Raw genomic sequence first — 27,775 nt, forward strand, 5'->3', positions numbered from 1 at the left:
GCAGGAATCTTTGCATGGTTATTTTCAACAATTAAGCAGAATCACTTACCATTAAACCTTTACTAAAGTTTGAATAACTGAAAAACACTTTAACCAAAACCTGAATGTGGTAGCAGGATCTCAAATCAATCTTTTCACTACATCCAGTTGACAAAGATGTCATCATCTGGTTAGTTTCCAAAGACTGAAGTAGCCTTTGCTTGATTTATTTACAAATCCTAACTTTATAAATCCTTCCCTCAAACACATGCTGGTTTCTTAACCAAAAAATAGCCACAAATCCATATATACTTGCTCAATTATGTATAATGTGCATCTGAATTTGTTCTAACACTCCAGGCATCCTGAAAACCTGCCTGAAACTGGTTTTTAGTAGTATCTACATGCAAAACCACTGTTTGTCAAGTCTTTACTGATTAGGTAACAAAGAAACTGCTTTTGCATTTCAGCCTTATAGTTTGTCTAGAGCCCTCTTCTGCACACCTGTTCACACTTCATCATCATTAGCCTGTGGCGCAACAGCTCACCTGAATTAATTAAATGAGTCAAAAAAAAAAGATTGTGTGGTAGATATACCAGCGCATTCGTCACTTTGGAGAAGCTAAAAGAACGTCTCTGTGGGAAAAATTTTGCAAAAAGTATAGGTTATCTGGGTGTTGCATGTAGAAAATTTGTAAACAATGCACAATATACATGCTATGTAATGCAGAAATATGCTATTCCAAATACATATATTTATAGAATAACACCTTTCACTATTAAAAGTTGTGATGCATGTTTTTTTTTAAACCTTTTTTTTAAAGGTATATTAGGCATTTAGTGTTTTATGCATTATTATAACTAGACACATATTGCTTTAATCTAATTTACAATGCCGTTCTCAGCCAGCATGTCAGCATGTTCTCATCAACTGCAGCCTCAGTTCATGTGTGCCTGCCAGTCACAGCTGTGAAACCTGACCATTCACATGCTTCCCGGGAACAAGATACTGACCAGGATCAGTCTTATGCACTAATATGTGAATCTCACAGAAACTTGTCCAGTCACATTTCACCCCAAGACTAAAATAAAAGGCATTATATTTTGCATGAAAAGAAAATGAATCCCATTTCTGTACAACTGTAACATTAATGGAATTAAGCACATTTATCAAATGGTTATTATAATTTACATTTTTAGTACTGTAATACAGTATTTTTTTTACTGAACTAAAGTTCTAAGATTTTTTTTAGTTAAACATTAAGGACAGTACAACAAAATACTACATCGATGTATAAATACTTAGCAATTTTAATAAGATATCGTAATGGAAATTATATTTGAGTTATATAACTCGAAAGGCATTTTCACCCTCTTAGGTCATCTGCTGATTGAGAACTTCCTTCACTGTAAAAAGACAATATGAAAGTCACAAGGAAAGCAACAGTTCACGAGGCATGTCAAATTTTCATTGGACACAGAAATGGTAAAGTTTTGAAGTAAACAAAATAGGTTGTGTTTATTTGACATAAATTAACATACAAGTACAGAGTGTGAAAGGACATGCTCAACAGAATGTTTTGATAATAGTCGGCTACATGTTCTGGACAAACGTTTCACACTAGATATGCGTCTATGTATTTACAATGTGGCACAATGCAACAGAAGTATCAAAAATGATACTAAAATAATTTCCCACACACAATTGAAAAAAATAAGCAGAGTACACAATTTTGGTCAAGTGTGTTTGTGTTCGTGCGTTCACACTGGTGCTTCACTATGCTTTATTACAGAGTTGACTCATGAACTTACTATTGAATTAAATTAATGCTTAAGGCATGAAATGAAGCATCAAACTATTACTCTACATTTTGAAAGACCTACAGCAGATGAAATCTTTCTGCATATTCTAAAAACAAACCGGACAGATCATTTCCTTGACCTATTCTACAAGTGCACTTTTGTCAGTTTAGTTTTTTTAAGGAAGGCAGAAATTGGTCTGACTTCTTTTCCCCCTGGAATGTTTTCCTCAAATTGACTTGTTACATAAATACCAGACGGTATTATGAGCATGACGACATGAACTCAGTTCACATTAAACAATTTCAGATCAGCAAAGCATTTCGTCTTTCTCAAGTATTTTTATAACAAACTGTGCCCATTAAAATCAACTTGTTGGAGCAAATCATCATTGACTTTGTTGACAGGACAATGTAAACTTATAGTAGCCCACAGGTATAACATTCAATAGGCCTTGTCTGAAAAATGGATAAAAACTCCACATTTGTGCTTGACAAGTGACAGTGCATTAAATTACACATGCAAAACCTTCAATGAAATACAAGCGCAGTGAGTCTGGCTAAAGCGTCTAGATTTCACACCCAAGCTGAAAATACTGCACTACATATAGGCCTAGTATGAGCGATACGACTGGAACAGCTTTAAAATGAATGCTTTTTTGGGACGACAGTTCTGCAGGCTGAGAGATTACAGTATTATAGATTCACTATTAAGCACAGACAAACTAAATGGGGTGCATCGCATTTATCACTTTCTCACTTTTGCTAAACAGTGACTAAGTGTTATTTTGCCCATACAGTGAAAATCAACAAAGTCCATTGCTGTTTTGTATGGTCAAAAGCAATTCAAAATATCTTCTTTTGTGCTGAAGAAGCAAAGTCTTGCAGGTCTGGAACAACATGAAGGTGAGTAAATGATATGATATTCAATTTTTGGGTGAACTATCACTATAAACTGAAGCTCAAACAGACATGTATATTATAAGAGCTGGAAATTGCAGTTAAGGATACTCTGGCAGTGACTCTGATTCATGATGGATTCAAGACCAACTCATTTGGTTCTCATTATCTGTGGCACACTTATCCATCCAGGATGGCACCGCAAAAGGAAGAGAAACAGGCAAATGATATTAAAGATCCAAAATACAAAATAAATAGCCCTTGCGTTTGAAATTTTGTAAACGTGCGCCTTTTTGGCTGTAAAGCCTCCTCAATTTTTACACTAGTAATCCTTCCACCAGGTTACAAGGCATTTCCTCTCAGAATAAAACAGAATATAAGTCCAAAAGACTCAAGAAGGAGTTTTAATGTGCTTGAAAGCTTAAAGAGACAACGAAGAGCATCCCTGGATCTCACACCGCCTGCAGGCCTCGCTCATGGCCGTCCAGCTGCACCTTGATTTTGTGCAGTTCCTCGATCTCCTGATGGTGCCGCTCTGTTTTGTGTCGCACTAGCGAGCGGTAGAAGTGAATGGTGAACACCACAAAGATCAATCCGACCGGCACCATGATGATGGTGGAGGCCAAGGCTGCCTCCCAGCCGCTGTGGCCTGGCTGAACCGTAGACGAGCTGCAGTTCTGCTTGAGGGGTGCCAGGGCTGACGAGGATTGTGCCCCAGAATCAACCGGCAAGAACTTAATCCAGCAGAGGAGCACCACTTCTGCCAGGAACAAAAGGATCCCCAGAGCGGTGGAAAAGCCCCAGGCCAGCTCAATATAGACGTGCATCCTCTCGTGGGGAGACTCGGAGACGGAGTTGAGATTGTGGATGTTGCTTACGGCTTCCACATTGGGCAGGATGCAGGTGCTGATGAGGAGGGCGAACAGGTGGACGGCCACCAGCACTGTAGTACATACGCTGAAGGCAATGAGCAGGACCCGTGGGTAGTTATACTGCATCTCCAGCTGCACCTCCACCATGGCCACCTGCTCACAGCCACATTATAAAAAAAAATAAAATGGTCTGGTAATATTTCATGTCAACCAAATGGGCTAACAGTGGGGTTCCTGAAGTAAAACTCCCATTCATATTGTCCACAGAGAAATATATATATATAACAAAGATATATATATAATATATATATATGTCCATATATATATATATATATATATATATATATGACAAAGTGAAAAGGTAGATCTACCTTGAGCTCTGAAGTTGTTCAAAATGTTAAATACTAACATTTTTAAAAAAAATTATTCAGCAAGGATGGATTAAACTGATCAAAAGTGAAAGTAAAAAAATTATACTGTTACAAAAGGTTTCTATTTTCAAATAAATAAATAATAAAAAAAGATGTTCTTTTAAACTATATATATAAAGCAGCACAACAGTTTTCAATGTTGATAATAATAAGAAATGCTTTTTGAGTCAATCAGCATATTATAATGATTTCTGAAGGATCATGTGACACTGAAGACTGGAGTAATGATGCTGAAAATTCAGCTTTGAATAATGTACATTTTATTTCACAATATTACTTTCACTATAACTAATTAAATAAATGCAGACTTAAAGGTGCAGTACGTAGTGGTTAAACTAGGTATTGCAGTCCAAATTCAAAATATTGGAGAGGGTTTTTTTTACCCGGCCCCTCCTCCTCAGACTTGACACATGCAGGTTGCCAGATTGATGACACAAACAGGAAGGAGGGCAATTGAGATGAATGAAATGCGCTGTGTTTTCCACCATCTGGCAACCAGGGGTGCAGAAATACAATTAGTTAAACTGGCAGTGGGCGGGTTTCACAAACCAAAACAAACCAAAGATTGACATTCGGCCAGGAACACACATTTTCAAAGGAGAATAACTGACTGTAGCATTGTTTTTCAGATAAACAAGTGTGTTAACTTAGCATGTTTCTTAAATATCTACAAACATATTATGGTATTTTTATGCTTTAGTAGAGTAAAAAAACTTACATACAGCACCTTTAATGAACTTGAGAGACTTCAAAAACATTTTTAAAAAGTCAGTGTCATTTTAAAAAAATTAAGTGTTTATATGCACAATTCCCAATAAAAACTACTACACTACCCCTAACCCTGAATAAAAATCCACCAATAAGAGTTGTTGTTACAATGGAAACTGAGGTCAACTGAGGTCAACAGCCCACTCCCACGAATCACTGCAAACAATGCAGTCGGCCTACACTCCCGTTATGGGATAAACTAAAAATAAATTGTTTTATACTTCAGTATATAACCATAAATCACTTATACTGATTCTTTTAAGTCCTGTAATAAAAGAGATAGGATTATTATAATTCAACTAGCCACAGTCTTTTGTTTTCTGCAAATCAAAGTTTATGTCACAATTCATCTCAGAGTGGGTTGCTTTCATAACCCTTTACTGAAGAATGTTTGAAATCCCTACGGAGAACATGAATGTGAAAAATACATCCGGTCAAGTTGGCGTTCGCTGTTATCTCGGCCAAAAGTGGTTAGTAATACAAAGCTGCACCGGACAATGATTGAAGGTAATCTTATCTCCAAACCATCTGATGCTTCTATGAATTTCATCAACCCACAACCTTTGTTTGACATATAGTTTCCCGATTCATTCACTGAAATATAATCCACAAAAACGTGTGGCCAAGAGTCACATACATTTAACAGCTCACTCTTATCACAGAATGTAATACACTCACCATGGCAAAGCCAGACAGCAGGGCTGAGGTCCGGCTGGAGGCTTTGAGCTTGGCCCTGCTGAGGTAGAGTTTCCTCCATGAGAGAGCCTGGACCGAGTGGTGGTTAGAAGTGACCAGCTCCAGATAGCTGCGGCGAACCCAGTCCCTGTAGTCCATCCCGCCACCATCCTGCAGCCGGTCTGAGCCCCCGGGCGTGGGGGACCCCATCGGCACATTGAGCTCACTGCTCATAGTAACTGTGTTTGTTAACAATGCATAAAATATTAACTTTGTTCTTTAACATAAGTGCGGTGCAGCCTTTCAGTGTCAGTCACTTCTAGTTATTTTAGCTGTATGAAAACGGTGTTATGCTGCTTGACATTGCAAAATGGTATTTGTTATCATTTTATGTTCATTTATTATCCTAATGATAAACATACAGCATCGGAGTGCACTTTGTATATAGAGCGGATAATGAATTGTAAGTGTCACACATTCACAGAAAATAGTTTATGTCTGCATTGAAATATAAAATTGGGATGTAAAAATAAGTAATCTTACATTTCACAATAATTACCAAAAAGAGACCAGATAGAGTCATGTTTTGATGTTTTTTTTTGGATATGTATATCATGATAATTCCATGGTATTCTTTGAAGAACCTGGTACATAGCATGGTGTGGTATTACTATCTGCTACAGAAGATCTGTGTGAGATATAAAATGGTAGAAATTACTTAATAAATCTGAAACGTACCTGATTGGCCTTGCCCTGCTTTAGGACTGGTGTTCATCACACATCTCTGGTTGAATAGAAAATTAATATGTTAAGTAATTAGAAATTACAACTAACAATTAGAATTAATAAATGCTGAGAATTAACGAAGATACATGGTATGTTACAGATAATAGAAAATAGTGTTCTACTTGTCTTGGGCTCTATGGTGCTGTACGCATTCACAATACACGGTCTATATGTATATATTTAACTCTACCAATCATATTTCCATAATATTTGCTTCTCAAGTCAGATCATATAGCGGCGCCACAACACATTTCATATGCTTTCCATATTTCTACAACATACAATACAGCGTGTGGTTAGTTTTAAAGATGAAAGTAGCTGCGGCGTGTCGGTTCTTTAAATGAGCGCCACGTCAGACGCAAAACATCATCCGCCTGGGACCAAAATAAAACTGCGTGGGGGAAAAAGGGTTGTTAGTGAACGGAGTACTGTCTAAACATACGCGTCTAAACAATGTCGGCTTAGTAACTTGCACTTCGGAGCACAATGAACGCCAGGCCACAGATGTGTTTTTCAGCACACACACAATTTCCCTTCCTAACCACCAGCAGCTACTGTAGCACACAATAAGAAAGCATCGCCGATCACACATGAACTGTCCTGAAGTCCTCTTTGCGCGCGCATCCCACTCACCTTTGCTGCCGGTCACTTTCTGTATTCACATCCACATGACAGCCGACAGAAAGTGGATCTGGGGGAGAAATGGACGTTGACAGCTCTAGTCTTTTCCGCTCTGGTGATGTCCGATGCCTCAGCGAATCGTTCTTTTGAGTCGGATCTTCACAATGTATCGGTTGAACAAACCAGGTTCACCAGAAATGTTACAAATAAAATCTACTGGAAATATGCCGATGATAGAACGGAGTTTTACCAACCCATATAAAACGGTTTTAAGAAATATCGATGTAAATGAATTTTACTTAAAGTCCTCTAAGAGCCTCAATATAATTTGTATTTACGTTATGAGCTGAAGCTGAATAAACGGCAATGTGTTCACGTACATTACTTTATTTCAACGTTTAGAGCAATTTAATATGCCACGCAAGTATGTCGTTGACCATGTGAGGACGCAATTACGTGCTGAGATAAAATAATCACTGAATCAGTTGTTTGAACCGGTTCTTTGAACAAAATCATTCGAAAGAACCGGCTCGCAGCTTTTAATCGGGCTTCTGTAGCTGTCACGTGGGCTCTGTTTGCATCACGTGATCTGGGCGTGCCTGTTCTAGTCCAGCTAAAAGTGTTGTTTACGTCGCAATTTATGTTTTTAAATGAACCTCATTTTAGTGAAAGCATTTTTCCTCCCATTTTATGCCCTCTCTTCAAACTAAGTCGGGTTTTTTCCTCAAAGGAAATGTCAATCACCCCAGAACGCAAAATGATTGACAGGCAGAAAGCGTCCTCTGATTGGCCAGTTTAATAGTGGGCCGGCCCCCTTACACCTCCTTTTGCTGTTCGCAGATGTCATTTTGGAAATGCCATACTCTTACTATTTCTGCAGTATCCAGTGGTCATCCTGGTATTCCATGCATACAGAAAGTGCAGACCTACAGACTGCAGCACGGAAGCTCTCCAGGAGCAGGGCTGGAGATCCCTCATGTATACTGTTGCATAGTATGCAAACTTTCTGTATGCATGGAATACCTGGATGACCTACTATATTTGCCAGAATCTGCTAAATATACACTGAAATCAGTACAGAAGCTGTGCTTGGAATGGCATGCTACCACACAGCTCCTATTTTATTGCAGTATGCAATTAATCTGTACTGTATAAAGTGCTATAGAGATAAAGGTGACGTCATTTGACTTGATCGGACTTGATTCTATTATGTACTACAGATTGTTTCAAAGATATTAAATAATAATAATAATAATAATAATAATAATAATAATAATAATAATAATGTTGCTGTAAGATCATATAAAAATAACAAAACATAAATTATATTTCATTCATGCAAACAAAATTCAAGTTCGAATCTCGTTTCCCCATCACATCGTAAAGGCATTTATTTTCAATGAAAATAAAGGAAATATTTTAAAAGTGGAAATAAGACGGCTCATTAATAATTCAGTGTTATTGGGTATGGTTAGCGATTGGTGGCAGGGAGGGCTACATTGTCCCTATAAGGCGGCAATCCATTTAATCATATTAATAAAATATGACAATTTACACTCAAATTGTCATTGCATACTGTTTTTATAATGTACTACAGTACTTAAGTATAAATATCTGCCACCTAACTGCTATTATAGCTACTACTGCTAAAAAAAAAAAAGTCAAAATGTCCCAATATGAACCGCATATTAAATAAATCCAACAAACATAGAAAGGAAGGAAATCAAGAAAAAAAAAACACAAATGTTCTCATCAAAAATTTAATAATGTCCAGAAAGCTATGCGTATTTGACATCTATGCAATGCAAACTCAATAAAAAAAAAAAAAAAAAACTTGGGTGCGTCATGCCACAATTTGGCCTTTTATATAAACAAAGGAAAATGTTAAATTGTGCGTGTTAGTCATTCTAAATGATCCAAACCCTACTGTACACCATTCATAACACTAACTCATCAGTGTGTCCGTATTGTTTAAAGTCAATACTCACGCTTCCACCAGTAGGGGGCAACAAATCTGCAGCTCTCGAGAAACAGATAATGAGCAGAAAACACAAGGAGGCTCCTTTTCTTGGAAGTCATTTCAAAAGGAGAGAAAAGAAACCACAGTCACAACCTTACAAGACAAAAACGTTACAGATTACATGTACTATGTATTGTGACCTCCACCTCCGGCAGTTGAATTAGTATTTCCATAGAACTTTTTGTCATTTGGGGAAAAATTTCAAATTCAGGTAAACAAATCTCATGGTCTCTCTTGGTCTCAAACCATGTTGACATCCTTTTAGAAAATGAACTGAACAAAATCGATCAAGAGACCAAATGTGTAGGTGGGCAGAGTGTAAAAACATCCATTTAAATATGAACACCTCTATAAACACTGTTTTTGCTGGAGAGAAAAACAAAACTAGCATTAATATTTTACACTGTGCTATAACCCCAAGAGCCTTTTTTTAGCAACCCATTTCAAGCAGGAAAATCTACAACAAACTCTTAAGCTCATATAGTTAATGTGAAAAAATCAGTACAGGTGTGAAGCAAGACTGGCAACATCTTCTGATCGAGTCTTTTTCGCAACAAAACCTCTTCACAGATCACATAAAATTTCTGCATTCACCGTTGGAGTGAACACTGCATCTCCAAAGAGTTCAAACAATTCACTCACCATTTCTGAAGAAAAGCAGGATATGGCTGTCTGGAGAGCATCTTCTGATGAAAGCGTCTGGAGTGTAAGGACTCGTCCCACAGGTGACGATGGACAGTAACACACTGTCAGATTTCTGACACTGACAGAAATCACAGTGCACTACACAAACACAACGCAATGCGAATCCAAGCATGACCCCCATAATCTGCAGAAAACGCAGCGATACTGATGCAGTGACAGGTAATATGAGTGAAAGGACAAATGTTTAACATTCTGGCTTTGATTCCTCTTCGAGCCTTAAAATCTTCAACATGGGGGACTAACCACAAGCTCTATGAATAGACCACGACATCAAACTCTGAAGCTCTCTCCTTTGCCATCAATGTGCCGAACACGCAGGTAGACGTCTGTGCCGATGCCTTGCATCGACTGGATGGCCAAGGAACCTCCCAAGTATTCAGCGTACGCTCGGGACGTAGGCAGACCAAAGCCAAAGCTGGAGGAGAAAACAAGTGGCATCAATAATTTACATAAAAACACAACCTTTGCACCAATCGTTTGAAGCAGCTTTTAATTTGAGCTTGTGCTCTTTTTTTCTGCAGCTCCAGCTCTTCTTACCCGTGCATGGGTCCGGACTGGGGGCCGGCTGTTGGTAATGTTGTCGAAAAGGTTGCTCATGCGGGGATACTGTGTGCTCTGTTCAGCTGTCTGATGAAGTTGGTAATCCATCACCCGGTCCAGAATGGTGTGAGGAATGCCTCCGCCACGGTTCTGAGATCCTGCAAAATGATACGAACACCACCCTGCTGTTTTAGGCAAAATCATTTTCATTTATTTGTGCAATGCATATACATTATTTGCAAAAATCATTTGTATGCTTTGGCTCCCTCAAAACTATTTCTATGAAAACTATCATCTGATTCTCAACCAGTTTGAAAATCTGCCTGAAGTCACGTGGCCAAGTGGAGGTGAATTTCATTAGGGAGTTAAACTCACCCCCCTCCAAAATGTGTATTAAAATCAGCTTGAAATAATCTGTGATTGAGCATTTCAGGGCCCATTCAGTGTGGTTAAGGTCTGTGTTGTACCAAATACCTTCCACTTTTTAATTACAGGCTTCATTGTGCTGCTAGTACACAATAAAACCTTTACTTTTTTTTTGTATCCATCTCCTGACTTGTGCCTGTCCACAACTTTATTTCTGAGATCTTTTGACAGTGCCACCCATAGATTATTGTTTGCTTCAGTTGCACTACCAAGGACTGAAAATGCTCCAGAAAAGCTCTTTTTCATGCCTGAGCTCATCAAAAGACCACAGTGATCACAGTTGAGAGTCAAAAGGCTTTGTGTGCCATTGCAAAGGTGATTAGCAACACCTGATGGCGTTTACAAGTCATTTTTAAGGGGAGGTCACACTGCACTTTTCATTCCATTGACTTCCATTCATACGCATGAGAATGCATCAGACTGAAAACACTTGTGCGAAAAGTTTCGCATTTCACTGCATTCCAACGTTCAAGCTCGGTGAAACTATGGACCTTTGAATTCGCATCATGTGACACCGTGTGACCAACACCAGATGGCTCTGACACGTCACAGCATGACCTCATAGCTGAATTAAAAGAACATTAATTTAAAACCGCAGGAAAATGTAGTAGATTGTATGTTTATACATTTTATGTATTATTATTTGTTATGTGTTAAATTAAGTTTTTAAAAAGTCGCTGTAGAGTGTGACGTATATATTACGACAACTGCAGCATATGAAGAAATTTTGCATGCTCAAAGTCTAGTGTGACCGCTGCTTTTGAAGGGGGGGTGAACCTTTTTCTGACTCGGTTATACTGTTTTTTTTTGTTTTTTTTTTAATAAATATCTTTCATTCACTTAGATGTTATAAGTGCACTGAGTAAATAGAGCTGGATAAAACAATTTATTCGCAGCAAAGCAACAAAATGTGATTATTTTAAAGGGGGTGATTTTTCTATACCCACTGTACACTACTATTCAAAAGTTTGACGTCAAAGATTTAATGTTTTTTTTTTAAGTGTACCTTTTTGACAAGCCTGCATTTATTTGTTAACAAAAATAAAATAGTAAAAACAGCAATATAATGAATACTGTTATAATTTAAGTGTTTAGTATTTTAATTTTAAAAATCATTCCTGTGATAATAATTCAGAGAATTTTCAGCTGCATTACTCCAGTCTTCAGTGTCAACATGATACTTCAGAAATCATTGTAATATTAGGATTTGTTGCTCAATTTTTTTTCTTCTAATTTTATGAATGTTACAAACAGTCTTATATTTTTGTGGAAACCATGATACTTTTTTTGCAGGATTCTTTGATGAATAGAAATGGCGAAAGGAACGAACAGCAAAATTTTTTGAAGTAGTAGTAAAGACACTTTTAATGTTTACGATTACAAGATTACGGATTACGGGTAAGCTGATCAATTTAATGAGTATGTGTGAATAAAAGTTAGTGCTGTCAATCAATTAAAAAAATTAATTAAATCACACTTTTTTCTGAAATTGTGAATTAATGCCATCTAACATTAAAGTTTTTAAATACACTTTTATATTGCAATATTTTCACATTCAATCATTAAATTAATGTAGAAACAACATAAAGAAAGTATATTTTTATATATTTTTATGACTGAAGGAGAGTATCACTGACACCAATATTACTGAAGTCTCTATGAAGTCTCTATGAAAATAGATTTTTCCTAAATATTTTACCATGTGTCTGTAGCAGGGCTCGCAAAACAACCATCACGACCCCCCGCTTCCCCCCCTGTGTTTTCCAGTTGGGCTCCAAAATATATCACCGCCCTGCTCTATCTTGAATAGTGATGTAAAATTCCTAAATTGATTCTCGTTGTTCACTCACTTGTAAGGGTGTGAAACGGATCGTAGTTGATCATTTGCACTTGTTTAAAGGTCTTGCCGATTTAAACATTCAAGCGTTTTTAAACCATTCACGCGTATTCGGAGCTTGCACTTGCGCGCACAGGGAGCAGCACTTCAGACAACACGCGTACACAGAAGTTGATTCCTCTTTCACGTATCCTTGCTTCTGAATGGATGTACAAATACACACAAAAATTATCTTAAAATATGTGTCTCTGCAAGTATTCTCATAAACACAATCGGTTATGTCTTAAGTGAACATATACAGTGGAGAAAGAAATCTCCTGTGCATTATTATATTGGATCTGTGCATTCAGTCTTAAAGCGGCAGCAGCCTTTAAATACCTGCTGTTCCATTAGTGCCACCCAACTGCCACCACGTCTCATTTACAAAGCAAAAAATCAGACCATTCTGTTTTTGCTTCAAGTTTTAAATTATACAATCCAAATAACATGTATTTAGGATCTTTTTTGAATAGTAATTCAAAATGCCTCTGATTTTAAATAGAGCACAGGACAAAGCCTTTGTTGATATGAAGAGATTTCTTTAGTTGTATAATTTATTGATTTGGGATTTGTTTTAAAATTTCAAGTTAGTTTTATTATTTAACATTTCAATTTCACAAAGAAATATGCAGCATTGTTGTCTGAGAAATAATAAAAAGGACAGCTTTTGCGTTTGTAATTTGTCTTAAATCTCATTTTGTAAAAAAAATAAAATAAATATATATATATATATATATATATATATATATAGTATATATATCCTATATATATATATGGATATATATATATAGATATATATATAAATAAATAAATTTGTGTAAAGAACACATTGTGATGGTGTAATCTGTATTGTGAATTTTATCGCATCGTAAGTTTATTGAATCGTTACATCCCGATATGCTACTAGTTTCTGGCGATCATGCTGATTCAACCACAGTAAAGTTCAGCCGATGTCTTTTTTATTTGGGCTAGTTAAATTCATTTTGGGCTACCAAAACTTGAAGAATGCCTGTCCGAAGGGCTACCGGGGATTTTACAATTTTGCGAGCCCGTGTAGCCATTCAACATTACAGTGTAATTGAGAGCTATTAATTTGAACATTTATTAGACATAAAAAAATATAACAACTTCTAATTTACTTCTAATTCACATAAATCATGATAACAAATGTCTTACTTATCAAACACTAAATTCTAAATTAAATAAAGATGTATCCCTAAAGCTACAAGAGTTATTGATTTCTCTTATGTTCTTGGAATGAACAGACATCACAGCAGCTGGGTTATTAGGTTATATTGGCTGCTTTAAGAGCTGAACATGACGCAGATCTGACACGCATCGTATTTTTCTCCACAACCCTTTATCTTTTCTGACTCACTTCAGCTCTTAAAGTCTCTGCTAATGAACTCACAAGATAAATTGGGTGTGTTTGATGAGTGAGACCATGCTGGGCTGCTCCAAGACAGTTTTGAAAACCAGAGAATTGTTCTTAAATGTGACTCATATATAATAAATACTTACATGCATGCGCAGATTTAAGGCAGCTTTAATCGCCATTTTGGTAACTTCATGACTTAACTGACAACATAACTATGACACTGCATGCCACACGTGCAAAGCACATACACGCACACACACACACACACACACACACACACACACACACAAAGAGACACATTTCAGATGGTGCGCAAACACCATGTTGATTTGTCTTTCGCATCTCCTAATATTTGAACAGACACATAGAATTATGTCAATAGTACCCATCTTGACGATCAGTCTAGTAAACACAGTCAGTTATGTTTAAAATTAATGTAAACAGCTGAGAAAGAAATCGGATGTGTATTATGCTGGATCCATGCAGTCAATCTTAAAGGGACAGCAGCCTATAAATACGTGCTACTGAATGTGTCACTAATGTTAATCAAACAACAAAACAGCTATAACAAAGATTAAATTCATACAGGGAACACAATGCAGTGTTATTTTACACTTAATTAAATTTCTGGACCTGAATACTACTGTTTATTTTATCTATGCTTGTAAATTGTGTATTTGTTCTTTTTTCCCCCTTTTTCTTTCTTTTTTTACTGACTGTTCACTTCCCTTTAATCATGTTTGAACTTTCTCAGACTTTAGTTTTTCATGCGGTACATGAAGAAGTACTTAAATACTATATAAAACAAAAAAACACTGCTGGTCATTTTCATTCTTAAATATTTTAAAATACAATTTCAACATATATTACAAAAAAATAAAAAAAAAATAAATAAATTACTTTTTATGTACTGATATAACACTGCTGGTCACTTTCAGAAGTTGTAGTGATTCTTTCTTTCCAAGAAAGAATGTGAAACAAACTAGATATATAATTTTCCTTTTTTAAATATTTTAAACATATAATTTAAACCCGTAGATTTTTCACAGTTTAAACAATATCTTTATCGCATATCGAATATCGCATTTTTAACCAGTTATCGCGGGATCACATTTCTTTCAATATTGCACAGCCCTAGACAGTCACAGCACTAATAAAAATATCTTTAAAAAATAAAATTTTACTTGCAACTTGAACGGTACTGTACTTACACAATGTTTTTGCATAGACATATAAATACAACAACATAACATTGTTTCCTGTTGAAATTGTAAGGTCAATGATCATGTTCATAAGCCTTTAACCTCCTAAAAAACTGTGTAAACATCAAGTGGAGCATGAATTACAACTGGACCAAAAAACCCAGAAACAGAGAGGACTTGCATCCTCATTTCAGACATCCACCAAACTAAAAACAGACACGGAGGTTCATGCTTTCCATGTGTTTATGGTTAAATAAACATTGCCCATGAGTAAATATGCTCAGTGTGGAAAGAGGTTTTAACCCGACTGCTGAGTGAGCACAGTGAGATAATGGACCTGTTTTTAAAGACTGCACTCTGCATGATGAGGTCTCTGTGCAAAGAAGAGCTCAAATATCTTCACTGTTTCCAGGAAAAAGCATCAATTCCATTCTGCTGAGTTACAGTGGACCAAACGCACCTAAAACCCCTAAGTGTCCATGTATTCATTCAGACAGGAAGTAATCAAACACTTTCGGACAAGAGAGCTGTCTCAGCGCTCTTTAATTTTTGTCCTCCAAACAACATAACCTACTCCCACATGAATCGGTTTTTTAAAAATCTGTATTGCATTTGCATGCATTTGTATGTAGTCGAAATCCAATTCAAATCTGATTTTGAATATGTTTCAATGTGACTGGTCAGTTGGCAACTCAAATGTTATTTAGAACTCATGTGTATGCATTTTTCATACATTAACTGTATTATCATGCATGCGTGATGTGGTTCAATAGCATTATGGCATTAGCATTGGCTTTTAGACTCACCTTATGACAAAGTCTGTGTCATTGTTGGCGATTGTGACCACAACATCAGGCACATTGTAAGGAGTGTCCAAGTGACTCTCCATGGTGGCCCTGCACAAAAAGAAAATTCATATGAACAAAAGCTGATCATAAACATAAGCACGATAAAGAAAAACTCATTAAAGGCCTGAAATAACTGTGAAAGCTTCCTTTCTCCTTTGACTGAGAAACATAAAATATGATCAAAAGTTTTTTGAGCAGGAAAATGCATGTGACAGGGATTTATTCAATACACAGGAAACATCTCCAGTTCCTGTGCAGAAAATTTCATTTCCTTTATGGTTATAGGACACATGTCTTCTGCTAATATGCACCTAATGACACAGACAAAAAAGGCAAAAAACTCTTATTTGAACACTTAGGGCCAGATTTACTAACAGTGAAACCCTCTTTTGCCATTAAAAAAGTACTTCTTTATTTACCCCTTTGCATTCGCACTTGTAGGAGTTTCTCTTTCAGACACAAAATTCATGGGAGGAGAGTATTTAAATGAATTTGAAATTAATTTGTGCAAGGTCACTAAAATACCAGCTTTCCACTTCCATCTGTGCTTTTATGGGATTGTGATCTCACACTAATTTGCCCGTTTGGCAAATCTGGCCTAAAACTTGATGATTTCTCATCGAGCGCTTGGATTTATGTTAAAAAATGTGATCCTGAATTTGTTGCTTAATTCATCATCTGCAACAAATACTCTTCTACTGTATAGATCCCAGTACATCTCAGTCTATTTATTCAAAGAGTAATATGTAGATCATATTAAAGAGCAGGTCATATGGTATTTTAAAGTGTACTATATATTGTGTTGGAGTGCCCTACAAAGGTTTAAATGCATCTAAGGGTCAGAAATCATTGTAATTTGTCTAAGAATATACATTTAATATTAGAGTCATTTGCCAATGATTAGGAAATGATTCGTTCCAAGCAAGTTCGGAGCAAACCCCTCCCTTCCTCAAACCTACTCTGCTCTGATTGGTCAGCTGGCCAAGCCTGCTGTGATTGACACAGAGAGGAGTCACAGAGCCAGTTAGCCAGCGCTACCATTGACAAAGCACCTTACATAAAAACAATATAGTACTCCAATTCGTTTCTTATTAAGACATAAAATACAAAAAACACTCTATACAAGCAAAATTGTGCCCAACAGCTAACGTAAAGTAGCCGAGTGCCTAACTGTGACTAACTGATGAAACAATACAGTTTGTAAACAAAATATGTCTACTGTAATGTTTGAAGAACGAACGACAGACAAAAGACGCTCTGTCTATAAAACTTTTAATCAGAATCGCAGAACAGCTGTGTATCAGGCGACAACCAGCACCAGTATTATGAACGCTCGTCTCTCCCGCATTAACCCTATAACTGCCGGTGCAGCACAATAAACAGCAATTTCACTATGATTATAAAGTCTGTGTGCTACTCTACATTATTATGAAACGAAGTCATTAGAACAACATCAGTCTACGGAAGCCATAATCTACACATTCTTAGGAAACTAGTAAATATAGAATAAGTAACGAAATATTATAAAACAATAATATTGTGCTTCACCTGGAAAATAAAGCTGCACTAGGTATACAGGCTAATTACATCACATTTATCACAAAAAACGTTTTTTTGAGCAGCACTCAATGAAAATGTATCAATCGTACTACTTACAGGCCTCGTGGTTCAGAGAGCTTGTTAGTCCAACATAAGAAGATTAGAAGCACAACGAAGATAAAAAGCCAAGATTTGAGAGAAGCAGCCAGTCCTTGGTAAAATGACTCCGATAGCACACAACAAAAGGTTCGAATTGTATTTCGCTGTGGTATCCTTGACCACAGCATCTTCTTAAACCTGATGTAAACACACTAGCGGAAGTGTGGTATGTGGGCAGGTCCAGACTCTGTTCATATTTTGCGGGCAGGTGGGGATTATGCAAATGTGTTACCCAGTAATGTATACCCGTAACAGGCAACAGATTCGAAAAAATATAAGGACCTCGTAAAATCAACCCATAAATCAAAAAGTTCACAGTCTGTGTCTTGGGTGACTCTCAGTAGCAGGAACTGTACTGTTGTAAACCAACTGAGAACATTACCGTTCTCAAGTGACTGGGGACTGGCGAACAGGAATCTGATCCAAATGTAAAGAAAGCAATGAGAACAAGATAAGAAACATGTCTCTCAATTTGTAAAGCACAGTACAGGTCTTTTGGAGGCATTTGAGCCAAGGCTTTTTAAAGGGATAACTCCACCCCAAAATGAAAATTTTGTCATAATCACTTACCCCCCGTGTCGTTCCAAACCTGTAAAAGCTTCGTTCGTCTTCGGAACACAACAATTTAAGTTATTTTGGATGAAAACCAGGAGGCCTGTGACTGTCCAATAGACTGCCAAGTAAATAACAGTGTCAAGGTATGAAAGTTCCCGTCGCTTCATATAACCCAGATTGCATGTCTGATGGCAGATGGAGTATTCTGACGACGACTTTCATACCTTTTCTGGACCTGACACTGTATTTACTTGGCAGTCTATGGGACAGTCAGAGGCCCTCTCGGTTTTGCATCCAAAATATCTTAAATTGTGTTCCAAAGACGGACAAAAGCTTTTACGGGTTTGGAATGACATGGGGGTAAGTGATTAATGACAAAATTTTCATTTTGGGGTGGAGTAACCCTTTAAAAGCAGCGCTACTCACATTTATTGTAAAAGAATAATACTCTTCCATACAAAAAAAAAAAAAAAAATCCAATGTTCATGGAGGTCATTCTACAATAGCTGAAGAGCGTCTAACTGTAATCATTCCATGTAAACATTTCTGTTTCACCGTTGTGCGTATTGCGTGAAGGTGTAAGAGTTAAGCGGTCTTATGTGGTCATGATATCTTGCACCAGACAGGGTTAGTAAACAATTTCAAGTCTCATGTTACCACTCATGAAGTTTAAATCTTCTGGCTATACTTTCAAACTACATGTATTGAAATTTTTATTCCCAATGCAATATTTTCCCCTAAACACTGTTATTGTAAGAGTGTTAAATGTAAACAATATTTTTACAGAATTATTTTTTTGCCAAAGGCGTCAATCCTCAGATGCTGTTGATAGAGCTAAACTTGCACTGAATCCAGAACATTCCTGTTCTTAAAAATAAAGAAAGAAAAAAAAAGAACAAACCAATGGTGGCTGATTGTAACTTTAGGTTTCTACCTCAGAATAACTATAGATCTCTAGGACTCATCCATTATACCATACAGGTATGAAGATACATATGGTAAAAATGTTGGTTTCAGGTTGGTTTTCAGTGCACTGCATTCTTTTGAGAGGTCATCATCTGTAGATTGTTTGGATAGTTTGCCACCATCATAGAAAAAACCGGTATTTTACCACTGAACTTGGTCTGAACTTGGCAGGCCAGTCAGTGTGGGGCAACCTTGTTCGAACATTGCTAAGACTGCAAATATCAGAGAGAGGGGGCACTACAGTAGGACAGGTCCCATAACAGGAATTTCAGCTTTCTTATGGACACAGTTTTACAAGACGTCATAGGTGTGTCCTCATTATAGTACATTTCTAGAACTAGATTTTAGGTTTTTAAAAAGAGTGGTGTCTGCACATGTGTACAGTAAAGCTCAATGCTACAGAGGTATAATGTTGTTAAATGGGTGAATGCATTGATATATGGTTGCTAACACATTCTTGGTGCTTGTTTGGGCACTTATGTAGTTGCTATCGGTCAAAATCAAGTGTATGCGATACCTGCATTGATTTTATCATCCAACAGGTAAAAAAAAAAATATCAACAAACAGTGAGCTAAACAAAGCTAAATGAAACTAAGTTCAGGAGGTAAACTTACTTAACACCAGTAAACAGAAAAAATAACCAGCTTTTTTGCATTCCTTATTGCTGTTTATCTCACTATAATGTCCTGCACTATATTGTGCCTCTTTGCAGCTGAAACACTTTTGGCGTTTCATGACCTCGGTGGGGTCACAATGACCCACGCTTGCCATAAACATTCCAGGCTTCTTGCATAAGTGTCTGAAATTTAAACGACTTAATTTCCTGGGCGTTTCACCAAAGGATATAGTGTTAACACAAGGTCACACTACAGTAACCCCTTCATACACTGACAGACAGACAACATTGCTTACACATATTTTGGACATAGTTCATGCAGCAACAGATATCGCTGTATTATAGTGGTAATGGTTCGCGACAGTCCAAAATAAAAAGCAACTGTTGTTTTGACAGCAAAATCTGACTGTCACACCAGGATTAGATAGTTAAGATAGCATAGTAGAACCGGAGGTGTGCCGAGTGTGTATCTCATTGACATATATGTGACAGGAACGTTACCTCATGGCGTTCTTCAGCAGCTCAGGCAGGATGTAGTCCAGAGGCAGTGGAATGAAGGGAAAGCGGGCCGCCACATGGCCATTTATGCGAACCCGTGGAGAATTCCCATACTGATGCTCAACAGGAGAGTCGTCTGCAGGGAACAAGGGGGATCAAGAAAGACATTCACATTTACCATTCAAAGTCTGGACAGACTTATTATGCTTTACTATCATTCAAAGAAATAAGAAATAAAAATGTCTTAATTAAAATGTCAGTCTTGTAAATAAATCTGGCACAATTTATTTCCAAATTTCACATATTTAACCATAAGCCTCATTAAGATTAAAATGTTTTTAGGATCAAGAGAAAATAAAATGAATTGTATTCAAACAATTTCTTTATACATAAAAATAACAAATTGCAAAATTTGCATACAGAGAAAAAGAAGTCACGTGCTAATGGTTCTGCCTCACCAGGGTATGCAAAGTACTGGTAAATGGATTGCTGTCTTGAGGCATTTCATTAAGTTTAAAGCAGTTTTAATCTAATTTGACACTAATTAATGAGAAACATCTCATCAGAGCCAGCAAAAAATGTGGCCTCTGTCTGGTTTTTGAGGGGAACGCTTTTGATCTGTGAAGAGGAACAGGGCAGCTCTGCTGATGCAGCATATTAATTGTCATGAGATGAGCAGGAGCAGAGCAAGCCGGGCCTCTATTCTTACATAAGACCACACAGAACATTTTTAGGACTGTAGCAACTAATCCATAACGGAATACAGATAATTATTTTAACATTAAAGCCACTTAAAACCAAAACAAACTATTATTGGGCAGAATATGCTTCAACACTGGACCAGACTTTTAGCTTGAAAGTCAGCTTAGTATAGATGAGGAGAAGTACTAATGTTAGATCAGAATGAGAATACAGAGATACTCTGTCCATCTGCAGGATGGACGAAATGAGTGATGATTTGGAAAAAAAGTGAAGTAAGATAAGAGTGATGGCGCAGGGGTAGTAGAAGCTTTAGCAAACTGCATGTTCCTCAAGGGTCCAGGCATGAAGACTGTGACGGAATACTGTTCACATTGTGACCTGATTCTTTTCAACACAAAAATAAAAACAGGAGGAATATCTCGGCCATTCACCAAAAGCCTCTCAACCAGCTGAAAACAGAGACAAACTGAAAGTAAATCACTAAGGGACTAAAGAAGAAAACATGAAAGAATAAAAAAAAAACTTTTAACTACTGTGCTCTTCTGACTAAATAATGCAGTTGCTATGAACCTCAGTTCAGGCAATGATTTCTCTTAAACAAAATAAAACAAAAGAGAGCTGTTTGCTGACTTCTCCGTTGTTCATCGTGTTTTCTAGGCAGGAATTTACAACATGCATGGGCGACATAACACTGATCATATTAGCGAATGTTATAAAAAAAAAAAATCTCTGATGATTATCAAGACTGAATGTCAAAAATATAATACATGTGTGCATATATAATTTTTTTTCTCCCCTTCTGGCCCAGTTGCTGCATCATGGGTATCATGCAGAAAATATATAACTAATTTATTAAATCTTAAGTGTTTCTTTACAATAAAACTACTTCTAACGATATTTTTCCTAAATTTTCTACTTTAGAATAGTAGCTTGAAATGATGGCACACTATAAATTCATAACAGTAGCAAAACAGTTTAAGAAAAATGTTTACATGTCCATCATTCACTGCAAATCAAGGGCTCGTGGAATGTGGACACATATTAAAACTCCGTAGAAGAAGTTAATACTTGTTTTGCTCCCACACCAGTAAAGTTAGTAGACAGTAGTTTCAACAGTGACCTTTAAACACTCATCTTGGTAAATCACAAATGAGAAAATGGGCTTGGACCCTCTTTTTGGGACAAACAGCGCACACATATACACACACACAAGCTGCTGTCCCTGGGGAAAGGGAGCTTTTACTGGAGCTGATAACCGAATAAAAGGCTTTTCAATAACCTCTTAAAATAGTCCCCGAGTTTAAGCAATCCACATATGCAAACAGATGACAGGATGCAAGGCAGATGGCAAAAGAAGGAAGTTAAAAGGACCAGGATACTCACCGAGCAAAAATCAACCCACTTCTCGATGATCTTTTTAGGGGGACAGCCGGCGACAGATATGCCTACAAAGTCAGGGCTGAAATAGTACAGAGAAAAAAAAAATAAACGCATCCATACTAGTGCTGGGTAATACGACTGTAAGGAGTCATGCTACATCAGAGAAGAAACGTACTAACTGGTAGAGATATTTATTACTTACTTAATAACTTATAAACTTTAATTTTTGATTTTACTGCTGTAATGTCCACGTGCTTATGGGTATTTTAAAGAGGAAAACTGGAGAGTTTCCTAATATGGATTCCTATATTGTTCATAGCACATATGAATTTGTTTACATGCAAACATTTTTAAGATCCGTAAGAAACGGCGGGTGGTGGTAAGATATTAAGCAAGAGACGTACATCTCCTCATGCAGGGCAATGTGGTGGTGTGGCCAGCATGCGGAATGCCCAGACGAGACGTCAAATGTTGTGTCCAAGAAATTACGAACCAGAGTCTCATCCTGAACAAAACAGAATGTAAAACAAAAAAAACAACAAGGACCCGATCCACCGATTACGACCAAAATGAACAGTATAAACATTGGACCATCCAGAAAGAGGCTACAGTAATATGATTCTTCGCTGATGGTGGAACAAAACACTAGGGTTTTTTGAAATTTTGACCATTATGTGGTTTACGACATTCCCTGAATCCTTCAGCTAACATGGTGACGACATCTTTGGGATCATCAAGAAGCTGTTTCACAGAGTTTGCTATAGCGAGCCTCAGTCTCCTGGTCTGTAATCTGAAGATAAAAAACAATGATGGAAATGTTAGCAAAAAATTAAATATACTAAATTAAATGTAAATGTATATTTTTATGTAACAGACAATTACAGTCATAGTTGAAATCATAAAAATAAAGGGCCTGGTGGGGTAATCCATGTATTATGTTATTTATATAAAATGGTTTGGATACACTTTTCTTGTGATCTTTGCAATCTTTTAATCTAAATGGTGCTATTTAAATACTTGAAGTGGATGGCCAGGACAAAACACGTTTGCAGACAGTTGAGAGATGGAGCTCATTCAAATACCATTTACAAAGCACTCAAAAATGCAGCACTGCCATCGTAGGAATTAAGTTACATTTTAAAACACCTAAATGAATCGAACTACGGTTACTTTAAGTCTCCTGGTGAGCATAGGAGACACCTTTCAAAAACATTTTTACAAAAATCTTACAGACCCACTTTTTTTTAGTGTACTTTATCTGTGTTCTTTCATAGTTTACTTTTACTCTAAATTGGTGGGAAAAAGGCAAATGTAAACAGAATGAGAATGTGTGGGCCAAAAATTTTTGACTCATAATGTACAAGCCACAACAATAACTAAAGCAAATCCCATCAGTTGCCTCATACTTCCAGTTAGCAGATATTGTGCAACACGGGGATTTTTTATTTGTACTCACATCTGACCTATTCATGAGCTAGCGTTTTACACAGTCAGTCAGTCAACAAAGACTTAAGTTTCACTGGTGAGAGGTGATACTCTCCACTATTTTCTACAGCGGCCTGAATCAGTACACTTAACTCACAGGCCCTCTCAGGTTACAGAAATCTGAAAGTGGTCAACAGTCAGGCTGTGTATGAATTAATAGTGTACAGGTTGGTCAACTTGCACTTACAGCCGGGAAGTCGCTCAGCATGTGGTAGGCCCTGATATAAAAGTTCGTGCTGTGGAGAGAGCGAGAGAGAGAATGAGAATGAATGCGTTGCAATATATGGGTAACAAATGTGCTGTGTTCCCATAGACAAGACTCTCTTCTGAGGAAGATGTGGGGAAAAGTTAACAGGAGGGACTCACTACAGCAAGTATTACTACGAAAGGAAATATTCTCAAATCATGCTGATGAACGTTTCATGAACATCAGCTTTTACACAAAAATGTGAAGTGGTTCATGCAGCGGTGGCAAGTAAAAAAATAAAAATAAAATAAAAACCTTTTCCACTTGTGGGTATCTGATTTGTGGACCACAATTTTTGAGGTTATGAGTTTGGAGTTTGCACTATAAGCAAAAAAACGACAGAGGAACGTCCAACTGCTTGTTTAACAAGCCAAGGTTTACAGTCAACATGAAGTACAGCACCAACGAAATAACAAAACAGTTCAGCATGGTAACATGAAATATTAAAACGGACATGGCTTTCAGAAAAATTATTAAACCTCAAATCATTTTCTTAAAAGAAGTGCAAAAGGATATACAACTGTTCAAACATATGGGATTTTTTATTTATTTTGAAAAAACATAGACTGCATTTATTAGACCAAAACATACAGTTTTAAAAAACCAGTAATAGATGTGAAAAATTTATATTACATCTTAAAATTGTTTTATATGATTAAGTTTGTGAAGAACTTGAATTGTAAGCATTGTCCGCAGCGTCAAATGACCCCCGTTGATCAATTAAAGCAATCTAATATTCTGATCTTGGTTGATCAAGAAACAAAACAGTATTAAATGATTCTTATTATTAATCACCACTTGAAAAATAGATGTGATGCGGAATATTTCTGTGGAAAGTGATAGCTTTCTATATGATTAATTTTTATTTTAGGCTTCTTTGATAAATGGAAAGTGTAAAAGAACAGCATTCATGTGACATATAAATAATCGTCACACACGTAAATGTTTTACTCTTAGTTTTGATCACATCTGAGGCATTGTGCTGGAATAAACATGCTTAATTTCTTTTAAAAGATAAATGAATCTATTTTACTGACACAAAACTGAACAGTAGGCTACCTTTCTGAAATAAGAATAGAGAGGGCCAATAGGATTTTTCTGCACTGAAAGATAGGCCCTGTCCATGTATTGTAAAAGCAATTTTTCTGCCATCCAAAATCAATACCAGGACTCAATACCTGCCGAACGCTAGGTGTCTGATAAAACACTGACATTGAACTGAACATTAGGCAATTTCAGTTGTCGTTCTGAACACTATGTCAAACAATGATCCGGGCAACAGATCATCATATCCTAATCATCCCTCTCAGAGGTATCAAAGGGTGGAGCTTCCTACCAGCAAACTAAACTTTGTACGGAAGACGGTTTACCACCTTCTGTCAACAAAATGTACGATAGAGAGAAATCCTGCAGAGGTGTAGGGGAAATCACACTTGGAGGGAATGGTTGGGTTGCAGCCGATAATGTAAAGGGCAGGTGGCGGAAAAAACCTTAATGCGGGATGGGCGATAGTCACAGGCAGCTCTTTGTTGTAGATACATGGCACGGCTCGACATTGAAATAATCACACACAGCTTCATTAGATACTCAGTATGAACTTCTAATGAACGATTTTTGAAACATCTCCGCTTAGCATAAAATCAGCCTAAAAGATGCAATACCGACACGATAGCACCATTATCTGTGTTCTTGACCAATGGCTGATGAAAAACTACTTTTTAGAAGTTCCGCTCCAAAGTGTTGTTGGGCTAAAAGGTCTGCGACGTGGCGTAAACTTACCAGGGACAAGTTGTCCATCAGTGGCGACTTCCCTGCATATCAGCAGAGTATCTGTGCGTCAGTCGGAAAGAAGGCTGCGCCGAAGAGAACATTACTGTTTACAACATATCGACTGATTACTTTAATTATAAGTGTGTTTGATTTTGCGATAGTTGATAATGTGATGAGAGACCTTTATGGAGATACCTAGAGTAGGTTTAATAATCACTCACTTGAATTGTCTATGGAATCAGGTTTGGAAAAGTTAAAAAAAAGCGTCCATATCCCATTCTGTTTTAATAACATATGACTACATCTATATGCTATGAATTTGATTATCCAAGGAGTAATTCATGGGGTAAAGTTGTACACTTATTAATAAGCCTATTTGTAAGTGAATGGAGTGGCCAGGTCCGTTTCAGCAGCAAAAGTGGACATCTATATTTAATATTTTTCAAGATTCCACAACGTTAACAATGTAAAAATGCCCAATTGGTTCTCGTGTGTTTTAATCACATGGTGAGAAATTAATGAGGGACTTCGACCTTCTAACTCTTTTTCCTATACTTGTTTAGTAAAGAAAAACAACCTTTTCTAGTACCAATTTCTAAAATGGTCCACAAATTAAAACTTACAGAGCTTTGACCATTAAAATAAGCATTTAACATATCACTTCCTTAACTAATGCCCATATCATTGGGGTAAGAAGAGGCAGAACATCCAATGACATTTATGTAAGTAGTTTGCTACAAAGTTATAATAATATCGCCCAAAATACAAAATGATGTCCGAATTTCATTTTTTATACAGGACCTGCAACCAATTTGCATATTTTGGCTCAGTTTGGAGGAAAGAATAAGATTTAAATGCTTTTCCTTTCAAGTCACTGAGCCTCATATTCTCACACTAATGAGTTCATTTAAAGCCTGAGGTATCAAATATGATACAAAAGATGGAAAAACCTCACAAAACATAACACATATGCAAACCTTTTGTTTTAGGTTTTCTTTAAAATATTCAGAGACTATATATATATATATAATATATATTCATATCTCTATTAATATATAAACATTTAGAGTTGTCCCCCCCCCTATGAGTATTATTTCATATGTCAGGCTTTTACCCCAGGGTTGATGATTTCATGTGCAGTAAAGTAAATGGATCCAACAATCTCCATTGCTAATAAACCCTTCTTTCTAATTGCTATTCCACATATGGAAAATGTTCATAATTGATACCGCATCATTAAAAAAGGAGCAGTGTGGTTATTTTTTTAGAGAGGTAATCACATTGGGGTTTTCGATGTCAAATAAAGGAGACTGCTCAAAAGTAGGCGACAGGTACTAAAAGGATACCAGGTACACCAGCTTTAACACGGCCAAGCTGGATATTTAGATTGCACGTTTAACCGACCCCCCCAGAATACCAAGAGTTTGAAATAAATAATAAGGCATTTGTCACACATGATTGGGGCCATTTATGAAGCTCCAGCTGACCTTGGTTGTGACCAATTACTCATGGCGTTTTAACTGCTGGACCAACTAAATAATAGACCTTATCTGCCTTGGAAGTAAGATTTACCAGCAATCCCACACAGACTTAAGCCACTCACTATAAAAAATAGGAAAAAATAATTATAATCAAATAAAAGATACTTACTATTAAGAATAATTTCTGCTTTAAAGACAACAACAGTAAATTTCTAGTTAGTGTGCACGAGGTGCATACAGGCACTTTGCTAGGTGACTCAGAAAAAGAAGTTCGATACTTAGTAAAACCAATGACATTCGTTTAATGTCAGCAACAGTCACTAATTTGGGGGCCACTGTGCGGTTTATGGTATTGGGTTTCAGGTTCTTGTGATGGAGGGTTTTGTCAGAGGTTATTAGCAGCTACAAGAAATTAATGCTGTAACCGGATATGACCTACAACCAAAGTTCGTTGTATGTGGCAGTTATTTATTAAAAATATCTCCCTTTTCTGTCCAAGATACTAGAAAAGGTAGTATCCTCACAATTATATTCCTTCTTAGGCGCCTTT

The 27,775-nt window shown here is 36.8% G+C and overlaps 1 protein-coding gene and 1 pseudogene across 2 annotated transcripts; both read right to left on the reverse strand.

The window, feature by feature from the left end:
• Nucleotides 1-1,471: 1,471 nt before the first annotated feature.
• LOC109060234 (protein orai-2-like) lies at nucleotides 1,472-6,997 on the reverse strand. Of its 2 annotated transcripts, XM_019077384.2 has the most exons (4): nucleotides 6,844-6,992; nucleotides 6,163-6,208; nucleotides 5,428-5,663; nucleotides 1,472-3,703 (listed from the first exon to the last, which is right to left on the reverse strand). In XM_019077384.2, exons 2-4 carry the CDS (start codon nucleotides 6,197-6,199, stop codon nucleotides 3,131-3,133), a joined length of 846 nt encoding a protein of 281 aa, XP_018932929.2. In that variant the 5' UTR covers nucleotides 6,200-6,208; nucleotides 6,844-6,992; the 3' UTR covers nucleotides 1,472-3,130. The 2 variants fall into 2 exon arrangements, with proteins under 2 accessions (XP_018932929.2, XP_018932930.2); XM_019077385.2 differs by lacking the exon at nucleotides 6,163-6,208 and having other exon boundaries at nucleotides 6,844-6,997.
• A 2,796-nt stretch (nucleotides 6,998-9,793) lies between these two features.
• Nucleotides 9,794-27,775, reverse strand: part of LOC122145179 — a 32,384-nt pseudogene continuing 14,402 nt past the window's right edge.

This window comes from Cyprinus carpio, chromosome A5 (genome assembly GCF_018340385.1).
Source record: "Cyprinus carpio isolate SPL01 chromosome A5, ASM1834038v1, whole genome shotgun sequence".
Taxonomy (NCBI): Eukaryota; Metazoa; Chordata; class Actinopteri; order Cypriniformes; family Cyprinidae; genus Cyprinus; species Cyprinus carpio.

Excerpts from the sequence above, each read along its gene's own strand:
- LOC109060234 (XM_019077384.2), bottom strand. The coding sequence starts at position 6,199 with ATGAACACCAGTCCTAAAGCAGGGCAAGGCCAATCAG. Across the intron at positions 5,664-6,162 it reads AGCAGGGCAAGGCCAATCAG|TTACTATGAGCAGTGAGCTC; the intron begins GTACGTTTCAGA and ends TAACAAACACAG. Across the intron at positions 3,704-5,427 it reads TGCTGTCTGGCTTTGCCATG|GTGGCCATGGTGGAGGTGCA; the intron begins GTGAGTGTATTA and ends GGCTGTGAGCAG.